The sequence below is a fragment of the Mytilus trossulus genome, chromosome 14, assembly GCF_036588685.1.
Source record: "Mytilus trossulus isolate FHL-02 chromosome 14, PNRI_Mtr1.1.1.hap1, whole genome shotgun sequence".
In the NCBI taxonomy this organism is placed as follows: domain Eukaryota; kingdom Metazoa; phylum Mollusca; class Bivalvia; order Mytilida; family Mytilidae; genus Mytilus; species Mytilus trossulus.
In genome coordinates this window covers 1,201,574-1,220,338 of record NC_086386.1, presented here as the reverse complement: position 1 = coordinate 1,220,338, position 18,765 = coordinate 1,201,574, and the positions used below count along the sequence as shown (strand labels likewise).

General features: G+C 31.5%; 1 protein-coding gene across 1 annotated transcript in view; it reads right to left on the bottom strand.

Moving 5' to 3' along the window:
• Positions 1-254: 254 nt before the first annotated feature.
• Positions 255-18,765, bottom strand: part of LOC134697210 (centriole and centriolar satellite protein OFD1-like) — a 62,248-nt gene continuing 43,737 nt past the window's right edge. The window contains exons 17-29 of the mRNA XM_063559333.1: positions 18,184-18,295; positions 17,059-17,101; positions 16,308-16,626; positions 15,646-15,751; positions 15,120-15,224; positions 14,834-14,927; positions 14,183-14,313; positions 12,813-13,016; positions 12,295-12,443; positions 11,752-11,889; positions 10,127-10,177; positions 8,033-8,085; positions 255-477 (exon numbers count right to left, since the gene is read on the bottom strand). Coding sequence (XP_063415403.1) covers positions 441-477; positions 8,033-8,085; positions 10,127-10,177; positions 11,752-11,889; positions 12,295-12,443; positions 12,813-13,016; positions 14,183-14,313; positions 14,834-14,927; positions 15,120-15,224; positions 15,646-15,751; positions 16,308-16,626; positions 17,059-17,101; positions 18,184-18,295 — 1,542 coding nt within the window. The 3' untranslated portion in view covers positions 255-440. The remainder of the gene's footprint in view (positions 478-8,032; positions 8,086-10,126; positions 10,178-11,751; positions 11,890-12,294; positions 12,444-12,812; positions 13,017-14,182; positions 14,314-14,833; positions 14,928-15,119; positions 15,225-15,645; positions 15,752-16,307; positions 16,627-17,058; positions 17,102-18,183; positions 18,296-18,765) is intronic.

Below are 18,765 nucleotides of genomic sequence, written 5' to 3'. Positions count from 1 at the left end.
TATTAGTCCGCCATTACTGGACATCACAAAAGCTCCCGTAAAATTTTGAGATCATGATAGAAAATATCTGACGCCACAATGGAAAAGTGAGTTTTGTTTGCATCAAAGGTTCAAGTGGGACAGATTTCCAATTAGCAATGAGGTGTATTCAGACTTTGATAAAACCACTTAATCAAATATAATCTACCAATGTTTTCCTCAATCAACAAAAATAAATAAACAGTTATTCTCCAAAAATAAAATAAAAACATGTTTTCATATAATTTAATTTATTCATGATATAAATAAAATGTTAAAAATAAACTGACTTGACACTACAATAATTTATCACAGTTATTTGTCCACTACAATTTCTCTCTCCCTCTCTTTGTCATAAAATCTTTTATGTTGCAGGCACCTTACTAAGTAACCGTAGTAACCAATCCATTGTGTATATGATCTCACCAGTCTGAGAATCCTCCGCCTTCTGAGTTGTTACTGAAGAAGATAAATATATCACATTTAACTACCTAGCTCTAAATAGCACAGTTACATTATTAATTAAAGAATTATTTCTAAAAAAATCTAAATAATTTGAAGAGAACAAGTGATAAGAGTTAATCTTGTCCTTTAGTTTTCCTAGCATTTCAAATCTGTAGTCAGTAATAAAAGATAAGGCGAATAAAGAATATAAGAAAACAGTCAAATAAGAGGTCAACCAGCAATTGGATGGCAATTCCTACAAATCTAATCTTCATAGCAGACTTGGTCTTATATTAGGAATAGGCTATTTGCCAATTCCCTTCAATTGACCCTGTTATTAGAGATCCCTCTTTAGTTGTCTCCCTTATGAAGGACATTCATTTTCTTATACAATGGGGAGCTAGCAGAAAGAGCAAGTTTAAAGGGAAATCACACTATTGTTTATACGCATCGCTCTCGGCGCCGCCATAGTGTCGTAACTGTATTATGACGTCGCCGTTTTCGATTCCGTCGTAAAGGTTGCTAATTTATGAAAAAGCGAGCGCTCGAAGGGACGTTCCACTAAAGCAGGAGAAATGATAATGGACATATCATATTTTTTAAAACTGGTATGTTGTACTAGCGAGTTTTTAGATTGTATTGGGGTTTACCTGTGGAATAAAAAATAATTGGCAAATACTGCAGAATAAAAGGCAAAAAAAAAGATTGAATGATGAGTTGCTAAAATATAAAGAATAAAAAATATTGGAAACACAAAATAAACATTAATAAATTAATGACCCACTATCCAGACCATTATGATAAAAAGGATCTACCAATACAAAACACATAATCATCATGCGTAATCAACACTAAGAACGTTGGAATTTCATAGCATATTCAATGTAACTTAGTCATTAGTTAGTACCCCCTCCAACCATTTTATCGATATAAACGAAGTCAGTGACATAATTTTTTTTTTATTATTTTCTGATGTTTATGTTCAATATCTAATTGAATTCTAAATTTCAAAAAATTCTATTGACTCATCTTGAACTTAAGTGCAAAAATGAAAATGCTACCCGAAATGGTATGGCAAAAAAATAGGTAATGAAATGGCACAACTTTGGCAGCGTATCGCCGCAATGCGGTATGTACATGTAGGGTTCAGCGTATATTTTCGGCGGGGAGGGGGGTACAAATAGACCAAAAGAACCAGCATGTTAGCGTTTAGCTATCGGAATCTAGTTTTCTGCTCAAAAGAGGGTTGTAAATAAGAACAATGAGTTTCAACTTACAGTTTTCTCCAATCTAATTAAAATATTGATCTCTGATTACGTTATACTACATGTTTAAAATATTGATGCATGCAACGTCATAAATATAGTCTTCCATACTACATGTATAAATAATTCATCAAACATCTCATTTCATATAAGAATTTATCCGGCTCAGCCTGTCGGGTTTTTACAAAGCAGAGTCAAAATTCATATGTTCTAGTTCTGAATATGCATTTAACTTGCCACTGGACGTAAATGTGTGAAGTCCTATTTGATACCGTTATTTATTTCAAATGTGACGACAGAAATGATATAAGTGTCGTCCATCTTTCCCAAATGTTCCTTTAATATCTAACGCCTCTGAACCCTGAACAGTTAGGATCAGTTAGGGCAAGTTTGGATACAATATTCAAGCTTGATACGGTCTAAATTTGGATTGTGATAAAAAATAAAAATGACATAATATAGGTTTCTGACACAAAATAAATGTGGTCAAAGATATTTAAAATCTATTGTGCAATACTGTGCAATTGGAGATTTCTTCTTGAGATATTTCGAAAAATTTGCCCCAAAAAATGAAGCGCCACCCCTCCCCTCTAGGAGTAATTACCACCAAACTCAATCCCAGCCGTCCCTGTGTGGTATTGAACCTTGTATTACAATTTTAGATAGATCCATACACTTAAACAAAAGTTATTGTAAAATAGTAAAATTAGTAAAATGCTTGTTTGTGGCCCCTATTAATTCCTGAACGTTTTGAGCAATTACATGTACCCCTTCGATCAATTTCAGCCTGTCATTTGTGATATTGAATTTTGTGGTACAATTTCAGAGAGATTCATTACTTCTGAATGTCATATTAGAAATTTATGAAAATCAAAAGGGTATTTACATCAACAGATAAACAATTAATCAAAGTTGTATGAGAATTGATGAAAGCGTTATTGAGTTACAGTTGTCCGAAAACTGGAAAATCCCCCTTTTTTAATGAATAAAACCCTATAACTCAGAAACGTGAAATAAAAACTCATAAAAAAAGAAAGAAAGGGAGCTCACTTCAATAAATATAAACAATTCGCCAGATTTATGCCAATTGGTTAAAGCGTTTTTGAGTTAATGTCCGACATTTTGACGACGGAACGGACGGACAGATGTATACCATAATACGTCCCGAAACCGGGAATATATATATATATAATAATTCAACACGTACTATACATTTGGCTTTACCATTCTCCAACAAGAGAAATATTTAACACACACACACACATGTATTTTGTAGAGATATATACATGTCTCACAGAGTACTACTAAACTGTAACAAACAAATTAATTGTCCGTCTGGTGAAAGAATATTCCACTCATATAGACAAATGTTTGTGATGATGTTCATCTAATATTTGCCACTGAAAGTTTTGCAAAAATCAAGAAAAAAATGGTAAAAAAAATTAAAAAAAATAGAAATAAAAGTTCAGATATAGGTTCGAGTTTAGGTCACTCAATTTGATCACTGTCGACAGGATTAAGGGGAGATTGTCGGATCCCTTCCGTGATTGAAAAGGACATCCAGCTTTTTTATACAAAGGTAGATGATTTTAAAACTCTTTATTCTATAGTTCTTTAAATAACTATCATTAATGAGGGGGGCGGGGGTTAGAGGGGTCCTGATCCCGAAATCCCGGACTTAAAAACATGATATCCCGAGGTCCAGATTTTTAAAAAAATCCTGACATCCCGAACATCGAAAAAAGAAATCCCGGATCCCGAAAGGCTCAATCCGGAAATTCCGAGCTTAAAAACACTTGATCCCGACGTCCCGAAAAAGGTCCTAATCCCCCCTCATTAATCAGTATTGGCAAAAATAGGTGCATTTACCACAATGAAAGATAAATGTGATAAAATAATATACTTTCAAACATAAAGAGGTGCACCAACAGAAAATAGAAACCACATTCTTAATCTTAATTTCATCGGATCTCAAAATTACCAGAATTTTTATTCTATCCAACAGTATAACTCAGAAGTTTCTAAGTGTAACTCGAGCTTAAACTAGAAATCTTACTGGAAAAAATATTCGAAATCAAACTTGAACTTTGAACTCAAAATTTTACTGGAACTCGAACTTAAATTGGTTCGATTATGGAGCGTTGTGTAATAACAGAAATGTTAGCCAATTTTAAATTTCTACCGAAAACGGTGTCATTGAGGGCTTTTTTTTTTAAAGTGCTGAGTTTGTGGCTTTTTAAACACGGCATTTCGGGTTTTATATTCCCGGTGCAATAGACAAGTTAGTGGATTTATTCTGTTTATAGTCTAAATGGAACGTGTTACTTTTCAGCCCAGATACCCTCAATCTTCCGAAGTAGAAGATTCTAAATCTGCAAGTCGTAAATTATTTTTTTAATACGGCATGAGGCACACATTAGTTTTTCCTATACAACAAATGCAATAAAAAATTAATATGACTCCAACTTTGACAATTACTTTTTAATAAACTGTTACTGTATGTTTAATGATTATTATATACCTATATGGAGTTATTTTCTTTCAGAACGTCAGGTCATTCTTTTTCAGAATCAACCCGGACGATACCATGTTTCAATGGTATATGCTCTAAAGCATAAAATAATGACCTGTGTAAGGTCATTATTTTCCTTGATAAACATGCAATCTATGATTACTTCAAAATTTTATTCGTCTGATAGTTTTTTGTTGCCGATTTGGAAACTTATTTTCTAAAGTTCAACCGATGATAGATGTAAAAGAAACCGTTATTGTAGACCCGCAATTTAATTTTAGAAACAAATAACGTGAAGTTTTGTTGATTAATCGCTATAATAAAGAAACATTATCATATAGGTCAGATGAATTTTAATGTAGACTTTCATAAAATAAATCCAGATTTAACATATTCGTGTGTAAGATTTTGAAAATCTTATTGAGTCAAACTGAATAGTTTAATTGCTTAACGTCCAGTGGCAAATATTTCATGCATATTCAGAACGATACACACTGAATAGGAATTCATACTGTCACCTACATGTATTTATATACGTCTTCTTGTCAGTTCGTAACTTTTTAAAATTTATGTATATCTTTTACTCTATCAAATGACTAACTAATAAAATAATCTTATATTCGATTGAATAATTGAATAACATTAACGTAACTCACGAAAGGGTCGGTGGGGAGGGTATATAATTTTATCCTGATTATCTTTTCATAAAACGTATTGCTTTTCGAAAGACAATCTTTCTGAATTTTTCATTCGATTCAAATAAAATGGTAAAATAAATAACAACTTTTCCGCGATAGAAATAACATAACAAAAAGAGAAAAAAAAATACCCCCTCCCCCTTTTCCATAAGCTAAGTGATACAATAAATAACTTACAATGTGTCTTGTATTTGTCATACACCGTTATCGGATGGTAACAATACATTTGTGTCTTACTTCATGCAGTTACAGTAATATTTTTATTGTGTAGGGATAACAATTTTTAAAAGGTTTATATCTAAATTATTTAGTGAGTTTTATTTCACATTTTAAATGAGCCGCAGGGCGTATTAAAACCTGAACGCATTAGAAAGGAATATCCCACTCTAGTGTTGCCGGTAAAAAAGGATACTAAATTTTACAAATCTTTATAAAATTATTATGTTTTGACGGTATATAAGTCAGATAATGCATATTTTAAGGTTTTTCTTGTCGTAGAACACACCTCGGGGTGTCAGGATTGTTCAAAGAAAGACCTCCCTCCGGTCGGTCTTTCATTTGATCAATCCTGACACCCCTCGGTGTGTTCTACGACAAGAAAAACCTTAAAATATGCATTATCTATAACATAATCAAAATACCTAAAAAAAATATTACTATATAAAAAAAATAATATTACAATTTTTTAGTAAAAAGGTTTAACCCAATAGTTCAAAGCATTGCAAGAAATGCTGCTATGCCAGCAACGTCGTTCTGAAACGTTAAGAGAAAAAGTTATAATTCCCGCCAAAAATCGATAATAAGATTATTTCCATTGTAGCGGATTTTAAACATCGGTGACCCCCCTTTTTTATTTATGCTTTTAAAATCTCCCCTGAAGCTGCAACTAATGCAGAAGTTTGAAGGAAAAAACATTAGTAGATTTTTTTTATTTCAAGAAAAATCTAGAATAAATGGCAATTAAAAATGGCGGGAAATGTAAAAGGACCTTAAAAAATAAGGAAACTGAGAAAAATAAATGTGTTTAAGATAAAAGTTACAATTGACTGTTATAGTTAAACCAGTTAAACATCGTTTTTCAATAATTTTGCCTTCTTTTAGCATTTTTGAGCGCTATTTTCTATTTTACGGTATAACGCAATTCTTCACTTTTTGATGACGTCATATCTCGAAAACAACATCGGTGACCCCAATTTTTTTTTCGCCTAAAATATTGTAATAAGTATGAGCTGTCTACATGTTAAATTTAAATGAATTATTATTAGTAGTTTAAATAGTGTGATTTCCCTTTAAATGTGTCTGTTTTCTAAATGTGAGTAATCTATAAGGTTTTCAAATTTTTTAAAAGCATTAATTTGTTGTTAAGCCAAATAATTTTGTCATCAGAATTTGTTTTTTGTGAAAAATTAGTTGAACCACCGATACACCACTTTAAATTTGCTATGTTTTGGAACCAGTGTACGATTCACAAAGGGAATTAATTTATTTACAAAGTGTGTAATAACAGAATCAAATCAGAAATTGGCAAATGGACTATTGCAGTTCACAATTTATTTCAATAGTCATCTGTCTAGATTCCATCTAATAAGACATACTATTGAGTGAGTATTCGTTTGATGTAAATGATTTATATTACAATGTTCTTTATACTTTAACAAGTTTTATTACTAATGATACACAATGAAGATCTTATAATGATGTTAACAAAATCTGTGAGTTAAATTGTCCTGACATTATTAACACAATTGAATGTTTACTACAATCATTTTCATTGTGGTCATATCTAAATAAACAGAAATTATTTTATCAGATGTACTCTCAGCAGACAGCAGAACTATCAATAACAATTCCAATTTTCTTAGGATTTTTTTTAATTTGACCAAAATATATGAAATGAAAGAGCACAATGACAATATTTATAATGATGTTGATTGCATTGTTTTTAATCAATTCCTGAACTTCTTAGACAACTTGGAAACCAAAGCACTCATTTTATTTATGATATTAAATGCATATTGTTATGAATATTTCTCTCATTAAAAGTGTTGTCTGCATGGTGTAATGAATATTCCTAACAAAGACAAATGATTGTTTATGTGATTTATAATTTAAACATGACATTTGTGATTTTATTGGTGATTGTGTCACACGTGTCACCAACCTGTGGTACCACATAGCATACCCTGTCTCTTTTATACTGTGTATCATGCTATACAGATATAAACAACAACATTAACAGTCTGATGTTACACAGGTCTTATAACATTTAAATCGACTCAGAAGTACATGTACCACACAGCATATCCTGTCTCTTTTATACTGTGTATCATTCTACATAAACAACAAGATTAACAGTCCCATGCAACACAGGTCTTATAACATTAAATCGACTCAGGAGTACATGTACCACATTTTTGGTGGCAGGAGTCAGTCTCATTGGTATTTACTTTAACATGGGATGTCTAAATCATAGGCACTTTTAACTGTTTCCAATTATATTTCTCAAATCATTTCAATTTTCCTGTTCTAAATCAAATCTTATAGTATTCAATGAAAAGAATAAGGTGTAAATAGCCTTATTGGTCACCAAAAAAACAGATAAAAAGAGAATCTGTAGCTAGATCGTTCACAAAACTGGTTCTTTCGCTGTGTTCACATTAGACTTTAAAGATATATTTTATTTGTTCCACATTAGTTGATGTTTTTCACTCTCATCAGAAACCTTTTATATGTATTTCTATAATTTTTGAAAAGATTTGAACTTAAACAATTTAAAAAATCAAGGAAACAGACAATTATAACTGTTTTTGTTGATCATGTCTTTTATTTGAGCTGGATATTACATAAATAACTTTCAGTACTGTTCATCTGCTAAAATTGGTTCAGATTGACAAAGTGGTCAGCAATAAAATCTGTTTCAGTAGATTTCTAAACACAATATAATAGATCTCTGTAGTTGGTCTCACAATACACACATAAGATCTCGTCTTGTAGTACTTTCAGTGAAAGATTAAAAATTTAAGATTGGCCCATGAGCCATTTTTCATATTTGATTATTTATAAATGACCTTCCATTAACTAATTTTAATATTTACCTATTAATATCCTCAGCGACAGATATGTCTTGTTCTGATTGGGTGACTGTATCCTACAAAAAAAAATACAAATAAAATGCTTTTGTAAGCTCGGAACCCAGTGTCTCGCCTACTTTTGCTGTTAATCACAGACTCAACAAAAATGAGGAAAAAAATCAATAAAAATATTCCTCTTGATATATCTTTTGATTGTAAGAAGCTTCTGTCCAAGTTTCATAAAAATCCAGGATAGTTTATGACTCTAATAAATGTCTTACAAACTTTAACTGCAGACTGTATATAATATTAACTGGAAGGAAAACCAAGTCCAATTATAAGGCTCGACAAAAATGATATATTACTTAGTTTCAGAAATATTTTGTATTTATTGGGTGGGTGAGTCCTACAAAAGTTATTACAAATATTTTTTCTGTACATTCTAACAAAAATACATTATTCTTAGTTGATGGGTAAACAATACAAATAAATTTGGTATGCATTGTACTAATTGTTTTCGGGGCAATTTAACTTTCTGGTAGTAAGACTCTTCACTACTAGGCTTTGGGAACTAAGCAGGCAGATGATCACATTAAATCTGTTCTGATACAGTGTGTTAAATGTCCTCTGTTACAAAATGAACTATCATGGTGCTCCAACCAGGGTTTTAGCTAGGATTTTGAGGGCTTTAGTCACTTTTGCGCGTGATAAAAATCAGGCTTATTTTTTATAATAGCAAGGGGTCTAGGATGTTTATCAAACTAGCTATACATATATGTCCAAGTCCTTCAAGGACTAGTCTAGGATCTTTGAAGACTTTAGGATTGCTAATGTAGGCAGTTATTGGCAATATGGAATGAATTGACTGATGTGATGCTTAGATATGAAGATAAGAACAGGGATCTGGTAACATGGTTCACAACTTCACTTCAGTTATTTTCAGGGCACATCCCTGATCAACAAAAGTTGGGTGCCTCTATTTTTTTAACCACTGCACAAATGAACTTATAACGACTTTTTCACTTCACAATCATTTATATCCTTGAAAATACGTTTAAATATCTATATGGAATCAATTTCTTTCATATTGGATAGAAGGATCTGTATCTATACGATTCTAATGACTGTAGATCACGTTTACTTTCGATTTTTAAACGAAATGAAATGAAAACGGGAAGTGACAATTGATTAATAATTTCAGAATAAAACCGGATTCATCTACGAACTTTTACGCATGCACAATACGTAGAACAGGAAGCACCTGTTTGCAAGTGAAAATATACGTTTTGAATAAAGTTTATTCTTTTTAATCGCAGTTGTCGAAAGTTTTTGATGAATATTTATATAAAGTATGACGAAAATACGTTAAAATGACGAAACTACGACAAGCAAACTGCAAATTATGATCGTAAGGGAAATATTGAAATTAAAATAAAGTCGAAATGTCCGGGAAGATTATCAATTCAAATGACGAAAATACGACAGATTTGTGAGAAATGATTAAAATGAAATGCTGACTGACTGATTTAACTTTAATAGATTATTATGATGGTCATTTATGGGTTTTTATAATAATAATTAAGGGATTAGTGACCCATCTGATTGGCGATAGGCGGATTACTTGTCATCACAACTTTTAACACCTTTGGTAAACGTTAATTACCTGAGGGTCATAAACTTGTCAGAAACATAAAGACAGGTAGAATTCAAGTAATTTGATGTGTGAATATTTTTACACTTTCAAAATTTAAGTGACGAAATTGATATGAAATATTTTCGTCATTTCGAAAACCTTTTCGTAAAATACGAAAGTGACAAGCGCTAGCAAAATCACTGGCTCCAACTAAGGGAGGAAGATATAGAACATACATACATAAATATAAATCATAAATATAAGTTATGACTATGCTCCACAAAAATTTGTACATTTTTTTAGCTTGATGGTCCAGAGTTTTTATGATGTGATTTATTTTTACAAAATGTATTCTAGATAGTCAAAAAAGAATGTTTTACAATGTTTTATATTAAATTATGACAAGAAATATTTATTTGCTTAGTACAACTCAAAGGTTCAAAGTGTGAATAGTTATAAGTAAGTATGATATCAATATAACTGACCTGACTTAGTCTGTGACCTTTGGACCATACATCTACTGACTTCTTAACAACCTAAAAATAGAAATGATGTAATTATCTGCCTATGTATAAAGTGTGTGAAATATCTAGGGATTTTAATTATTCTGAAAACCTGGTATGTACATAATATTGATAGTCTTACTAAACAAAAGGAATGCTATTTACTGTTAGTTTTACTACTAAAAATATAATTGTACCAGGCAAATTAAGTCTGATTTTAAGTAAAGATATTAAATAGCTGAGACAATAATTTAATCAAATGCAGATTTATTATTGCTATATTACGTACAGACTCAAGAGTGAAAATCAATCTCTTTGAGATGATCAACACCAGGCTATAAGGATTCCTGATTTACACACACTACTTTAAGTCAAAATTCACACACATTATACTGTTGCTGATATTTTAAATCTTATGCCTCTGTTAGATAATTGTCTTGTTGTTAATTATACCACATCTTCTTATTACTGTATATAATGAATTTAGATATTCCATTTTCTAAGGTACCAAAGCAATGATTATATTTTCTTATAGAGCTTTCTTACATTAGTGAATGGAGCTTGAAAAAGTTGCAAAATGAAAAATATGAATTTCTAGCTCTTATTAAATAACTATGGATACTCTACTATCAAGCCAGAACACTGCTTAACTGACACTAATCATGCTTAATATTGACACACACAATGACGGTTGACATGAGCTATACCATAATGTACATGCTTTGACATACAAACTATACCAAGCTTAAATCAAATGATACATACACAATGACTGGTGACATGAGCTATATCATAATGTACATGGTTTGACATACAAACTATACCAATCTCAAATCAAATGATACATATGCAATGACTGGTGACATGAGCTATATCATAATGTACATGCTTTGACATACAAACTATACCAAGTTCCAATCACATGATACATTCACAATGCTTTATGTTTCCATGACAACACAACTTGTTTACTTACTTTTGTCTTCTGTTTGGATAAAAAATAATACATTGATAAAATAGAAATACTTGTGTAGCATTCAATAATATTTTTTTTTAAATAGTATGGCAGATAGCTACAGGTTCTAGGATCAATTAGATCCAATATCCATAAAAGACTCAATCAGATTGATTGATTGATTGATTGTTGGTTGCTTAACGTCCAGTGGCAAATATTTCATGCATATTCAGGACGAGAACAAGTTCACAATAAATACAATAGGTAGGTTGATACAATAGTGGCCATCTGGGATAATGGTCGGAGAAATTTGGACTGCCACCGGAAAATGAGGGTATATTGGATAGGGACTCAATCAGATTGAGAATGGAAATGTGCCAAACAGACAACAACTTGACCAAAGACATAAAACAATTTACAAAAGTTTTTTGATAATCTGACCCATTCAACATGTTGAAAATAAAATAATTTCCAATAAAAGTTCCAGGGAATAATTTAATCCGAAAATGTATCCTACTGGCAAAAATAGCATCACTGTTAAAATGCAACAAGTCAACTTTTCCTAAGTATGGAGGTTACAATGCAAAATATTTGACTAATTCATTTATATGTTGTGTTCTGCTACACAGATTAATAGTCAGCTGGTTATTACCTCTTTTTCTTTGTCTTTCTGCTGCTGGACCATTTCCATGTACTGTTTCATCACTGGGTCAATGGTGTCTTCTGACTCTAGCTTTTTCTCCTCCTCTATATCAGGAGCACCACCGTCCAAGTCATCAAAATCTTTGCCCTGATGGAAAAAGTTAAAATCAGTTCTATTCAAAGATAAAAAAAAAAAGAAAAAAAAAATGTTCCTCAAAAGGAGATGGTATGATTAGTCGCTTGGTAACTTAAGATGGAAGATATTTGTGTAGTTTAATGTATCCTGACCACTCTATAAACATGCAACACATGATCTTAACACAATCTTCCTCCTAGGTCTATATATAAAAAGTTATCATTGTTCCCTTTCCTAGGCCCCTAAATAAATGGGTAACATGTGTACTTAATACTGGTCCTTTTATTAGGCATCTATAATATGTAAAGTTATCTTAGGTCCCTCTCCTAGACCTCTGTATTAAATGTAACATTATAATACCCCCGTCTCAATAAACAATTTTACTTGCACTGTTTTCCATCATGCCTAAAATCTAACCTGTAACTTGTTTAATTCTTGCTGCTCACGCTCCCAAGCTTCATGTTCACGTTTCTTTCTTTCTTCTTCTCTTGTCCTTTTTTCTTCCTGCCATCTTCTTTCATCTTCCTCTTCTCTCCTCTGTCTTTCTTCTTCTTCTTTTATTTCATCTGTTAAAATTCATATAGTAAATAAATATTTTCAGAAACTACAATTAGAGAATCACCAAGTTAAGAATCAATATCTTGGTAAACGCTGCAAACCAATTCATCGTTAACAATATTTGCCTCTATGTTGGAAATGTTTAAGTTGGTTTTGTAAGGATCAGAAGACTTACAATTTACATTTTTTGTCTTTGATGCATGAATATAAAAGTTTGTTTTATTTTCATTTTCACTGACAAATATAATTATACAATTTTTTTGGGTAAATGTCTAAAATAGGTCAAACTCATACTTGTAACAAAGACATTGATGACAAAATAGGCCAAACTTATTGTTGTTCTGAGTCTATAAAAATTGTTGAATGACGTCACTAACCTTCTTTTGATTTCCAGTTATCATCTAAAGATGGTTTCTCAGATGATAAGGGAGGTAACTTGCCTCCTAATGGTGGAAGATTACTGGTTTCCTTTGACTTCCATTCGTCTTCCAAGGTAGGAGTTTTCCATGCAGTATCCAGTGATATTGGAGCAAGCTTCCCTCCTGAAGGACCAGTGGGGGTTTTGTATATATCTTTTCTGTCTGAAAACAATAATTATTGTCAGGTTTATTTTTCATAATTGAAACTGATGTGGCAAACTGAATCAGATTTCTTTTTTATGTCAAGCCTAGACTTACACGTAGGGCAATTATCGATAAACACATTTAAAATGTATCTACAGTAAACCTGGAAATATAAAGATTTGACTGCTTATTAACCCTTTCCTCAATGGATTTTTTTTTGCATGCTTGATTCGCATAGGATTTTTCAATAAAATGCTGAAAATATGCTTTTATGCTACAATGTATTAATGTATTGCCAAAAACAAATATTTCATCAAATAAATTTAAGTTTGTATTCCTATGAATATCCTTTTCATATTGGATAGAAATTTTATAAAGTCTGATAAAGTCTGATACAGACATTTTGTAGTCAAAGCAGTTTATCTCAGGCGTCATTATTGAGTAAAGGGGGTGGTGTCAAAAGGCGTCATTATTGAGTAAAGGGGGTGGCGTCAAAAGGAGTCATTATTGAGTAAAGGGGGTGGCGTCAAAAGGAGTCATTATGTAGTGATTATCTGATTGATCATGAGTGACATATTCAACTTTAATGTTGAATAATTTACACACTGCAAATACAGAGATAATTGTGATGTTCTTATCATGCAAATAAAACCACTGGGTGAGAATTGCAATAATACAAACTGACATTCTTCAATCTAATTTATATATCATATATTCTCAGTACTTTTAAGGCCATTTTCATTTATCTATTGTAAGGTCACCAAATCTTTTGTTAACGTTGTTCTACTGTTATGTAATATGTTACTATATTGAGTTGAGTAACACACTCAAAATAACAGACATTGTTGACTGCCTGTCCAGACATTGAGTTTACCCATCTGACGCATTGGTGCCGTGACCAGGATATAATGACAAAAAAAGGCTGTTAGACTGGGCCAATTGAGGAGCTGCAACTAGACGAATTTCAAACATTGAAAAAGAAATCAAGAAAACCACAACACAACACAATGAAATAGAAATGGAAAGCTTATGTGAGACATTGAAGAAGAAGAGGGATAATCTTTCGCAACTTGATATTGAAATTTTAGAGGAGATAACAAAGGAAAACATAGAGGCAGAGAAAGAAGACTCACCCCAGTATGTTTTAGATATAGAACATATCTTGACAAAAGTATGCAATTTACCTATTTCCATGGCTGATGTAGCTGCACTAGACTCTGAACCAGGGACTACTACAATACTAGGTGACCCAGGTCTGGCCTCTAAGTCAGCTACTGTTATAGGTCTTGGTCTCTCAACCCTTTCATCACCAGTCCTGAAAATAAACCAATATTAGTCACCATTGGACTGTTTAATGTTAAACAGATCCTGTTCATATAAACAGTGGGGTGTAAATTTGAAGAGGGGAAAAAAACAGTGGAAGGCAATCTTCTTTCCATAATTAAATTCAAAGATATTCATGAAAAGATATCTAATTACATTTCAAATCAATGTTTTTGTTGATCCTGTGTTTTGATATTACACACCACTTTCATCAATATTGTATAACCATAGAAAAAGTAAATTACAGAATATCAGTTTTCATTTCTTTCCGATTGTTACAATACAATTAATTCTATTCTTATTCTAAACAGTTAGATTCTAGTATTTTTTAATACTTCAACTGTGAGGAATTTTCCATTAATGTTTTAATGATTTCCATGGTTTGATTTGAATAAACATTTCTAAAATAATCAATCTATACAAATTTAAAAGATGCTAGATCCCTAAATTGTCAAAAGCAAATTAAACAAGAGAATATATTTAACAAAATAACCATGTGATATTTATTATACCTGTCATTTAATTCATCTGACATATTGGACATATCAAATCTGGGTGGTGGTTCCTTCCTGGATGTCGACTGCTCTGTTAGTTCTCGTAAACTATCTGTAAATATAGTCAACAAATTATTGGGATTTCTCATAAAGTATTTGAAAAATATAGTCAACATATTTTTCTTTTTTTCTCGTGAAGTTTTGTAAAATAGTCTTTGATGAGTTTGGCAAAAACTGTTAATTTGACAAATAATTTTAAAAGTTCACATAAATATTATTCTTATACATTATTGGTTTAATTTACCATTTAACTGACTGGACTGTCGACCTTGGTATGGTGTGGATGACATTGGTCTGTGGATTGGACTAGCACTAGGGGAGGCCACTCTCTTCTGACTTTCAGATACAACTGAAACAACATTGGAGATTGCTAATCAAACTAAATCAACATAAATAACATTACAGATGTATTCAATTCTACATATTTTTTTTATCGTGACTTAAATTTTTTCATGTAGTTTTATTATTATGTTGGTTTTCTGTTTCATTGACAACCATAGGTTTCTGATATATGGTAATAAAGGGCAAGTTTAGAGGCAAAGTTACTGATTGATAATGTGTAGGTAAAATAAATGCTGAGGTTTTGGTCATGATGCAAAATTCTAATGTAAAATTTAGATAATCATTGAAGTGGATTATTCTTATTTAAAAATGTCTATATGGACTTCAACTTTGCTCATATCCATACTTTTAATTAGATTAATTAATAACCCTAAGTCCAATGAAGCATTATATTTAATTATAATCTGTTATGGGAATAAAATTGCTACCTTCTTTTTCTATCACATGTCTACCATGTGACCTTGACTGTTCATCTGGACCAGCTGATGGATTAGTTAAATTGTAATGGAAATCTCTGTAGGCTTTATCAAGATTCTACAAATATAATAGGTTTCATAAGATATCACATGATTATCATGTGACCTTGTGGATTGATTAAATGAATATAATGTTATTATGATAATCTCTTTGATACATAAATTTTTGTGATTATACTGAATGAATAACAATTGATTTTTCTACTAATAATTGATTTACAAGTGAACTCTCAAGGGTTCTAAAAACAATTTAAGTTTATAAAATTGGTTTTGGCCACTATTAATCAAATTTTAAATGTTGACTTTACAGGTAAAAATCAAATTCAAATCTTTTTCATGAAACACTTTCTAGTGGGTATCATTAACTTACTTCACAAGGTACTCACAATACAGACTAATTGACAGACTGATAACTACAACCAGCCGAGGAGACACTTTACAGAGACACTTTGTAATCTTTGTATCATGATTTTTGTACACTCATTAAGTAATTCTCTTTCAGCTGTTAATTTATGAATTAACCCACCTGAGACTCTCCTCTCTCTTATTTTTTTCCATCTATTTCACTCACTTGAGCATCTTAAAAAAAAAAATCTTTAATTTTTGTTTCTCACCTGAGCCTCTCTTTCAAGACTTTTTAATCTATATTTAGCCTCTGCTACAACATCTGCGGACACAGTAGATGATCTATCATCTTCAGAGAAGCCTGGATAGAGTTTCCTCCCTTGTTTAGAGGTCGGTAGGTCATATTCTGCCTCTATGTCTTTCATCATATCATCCTCGTCATAATCTCTGTGTGGCCGACGTTTAGGACTGGCAAGTTTACTGGCATACTGACTACCAGGTAACGTCTGAAACTCGTCATCTAAATCATCATCTGAATCTGTTCTTGGGAGAGGTATGGAGCGTGATCCACGAAATACTCCTGGTGCACTGAAATCAATAAAATATTTCTGAAGTGTATGAAATATAATAGTATTGATGATCCTTGAACATAAAAGTATACACTTTATTTAGGCAAATCAAGATTTTTAAATTAGTGGAGGTAAATAAAGACATTAAAAATACTTGTTTAAATTTGAGACATACATACAGAAAATACCTTGTAAAATTAGTGTATTGTTTAAAAGCTACTGTCTAACACATGTATATGCTGTATAATCTAAGGTTTATCAATCATGTGTATTATACTACCAGATATAAACTGTGTATAGTGAACAACCTGACCTGAATCACCTGTTTATTGTGTAAAGTGTATAGCTTGACCTGTGTGACTTGTATCTATAATTTGACCTACATCACCTGTGTATAGTGAACAACATGTATTGTGTACAACATGTATTGTGTATAGTGTATATAACCTACCCTGTATCATCTACAGGTTTTCTGTATACTTCATTTGTCAGTGCTGAAAAAATAGAATTAAAATGCTGTTAACTTGATAGCTGTATAATATAAAAAGCCTTGCCAACACAAAACATGTACGGTGACCTATAGTTGTTAATGTCTGTGTCATTTTGGTCTTTTGTGGATAGTTGTCTTATTGGCAATCATACCACATCTTCTTTTAATACATGTGCTTTTTTGTTGGACATTTAGTAAGATGTTCCTTAAAAAAACATAAGGTATACTATGGAATCTTTGTTTTAACAATTTTTGGGATCTCATTAATACAGGTAATATAAACTAGAGGCTCTAAAAAGCCTGTGTCGCTCACCTTGGTATATGTGAATATTAAACAAAAGAAGCAGATAGATTCATGACAAAATTGGTTTTGGTGATGGTGATGTGTTTGTACATCTTACTTTACTGAACATTCTTGCTGCTTACAATTATCTCTATCTATAATGAACTTGTCTGTGTAGTTTCAGTGGAAAATGTTAGTAAAAATTTACAAATTTTATGAAAATTGTTAAAAATTGATTATAAAGGACAATAACTCCTTAGGGGGTCAATTGACCATTTCAGTCATGTTGATTTTTTTGTAAATCTTACTTTTTTGAACATTATTGCTGTTTACAGGATATCTCTATCTATAATAGTATTCCAGATAATAACCAAAAACAGCAAAATTTCCTTAAAATTAACAATTCAGGGGCAGCAACCCAACAACGGGTTGTCCAATATATCTGAAAATTTACTGGCAGATAGATCTTGACTTTTGTGAATATCTCACTTGGCCCTAAAGTCAGCTATAAAAGGCCCCGATAAGACAATGTAAAACAATTCAAACGAGAAAACTAACGGCCTTATTTATGTAAAAAAATGAACAAAAACAGATATGTAACAAATAAACAAACGACAACCACTGAATTACAGGCTAACCATGAATTTAAGTGTTAAACTAAGTATAAATTTTCTAAGTTTCTATGCAAACTTGGACAAACCACAATATAAGATATACACAAAAGTACAATTTCCTAAATCCACCAAAATTAATGTCTACAAAATTAATGAATCCCCATTTTCTTCATACTACTTTTTACTAGCCTTGATGAGTAACTGTTAACTGTGATCTTAGATCCACTAGTTCCCGGTTCATTTCTTTAATAGTAATGGTTTGCTCTTCAAATCTTCTCACTAAGTCTCGGTTTCTATCCATCTAGATCAAAAATACAATGAGTCATGACATTTACCTTCTCATAATATATTACACAGCTTAACGATCCCCTTGACAAAACTGACTGAGTATTAAAAAGTGTAAGGTTTATTCACTCTAAATTGTGTATTCAGAGTACACAAGTAGCTTAAGATAGTCTTGTCTTATTGCTTTATGAAGGTTGGAAAATTACAACAACAAAAAAATGTAGAAAAAAAACCCACACAATTTGAATTGGAATAAACTTATATGGTATAAAATTAACGTTGAAGGATAAGTTTGGGCAAAACAAAATATCCAATTTTTAATTGAAAAAGTGTTTTGTGCGAAAAAAAATTCTTCAAACAATATTTCTGCCAGCAAGATTGCCAATGTGAACTGATATAGCATTCAATCAAACAAATGGATGCTTAGCTTGCAGCATTGATTACACATAACAAATAAAGGGTGTTAATCCAATAATGTTGATAATA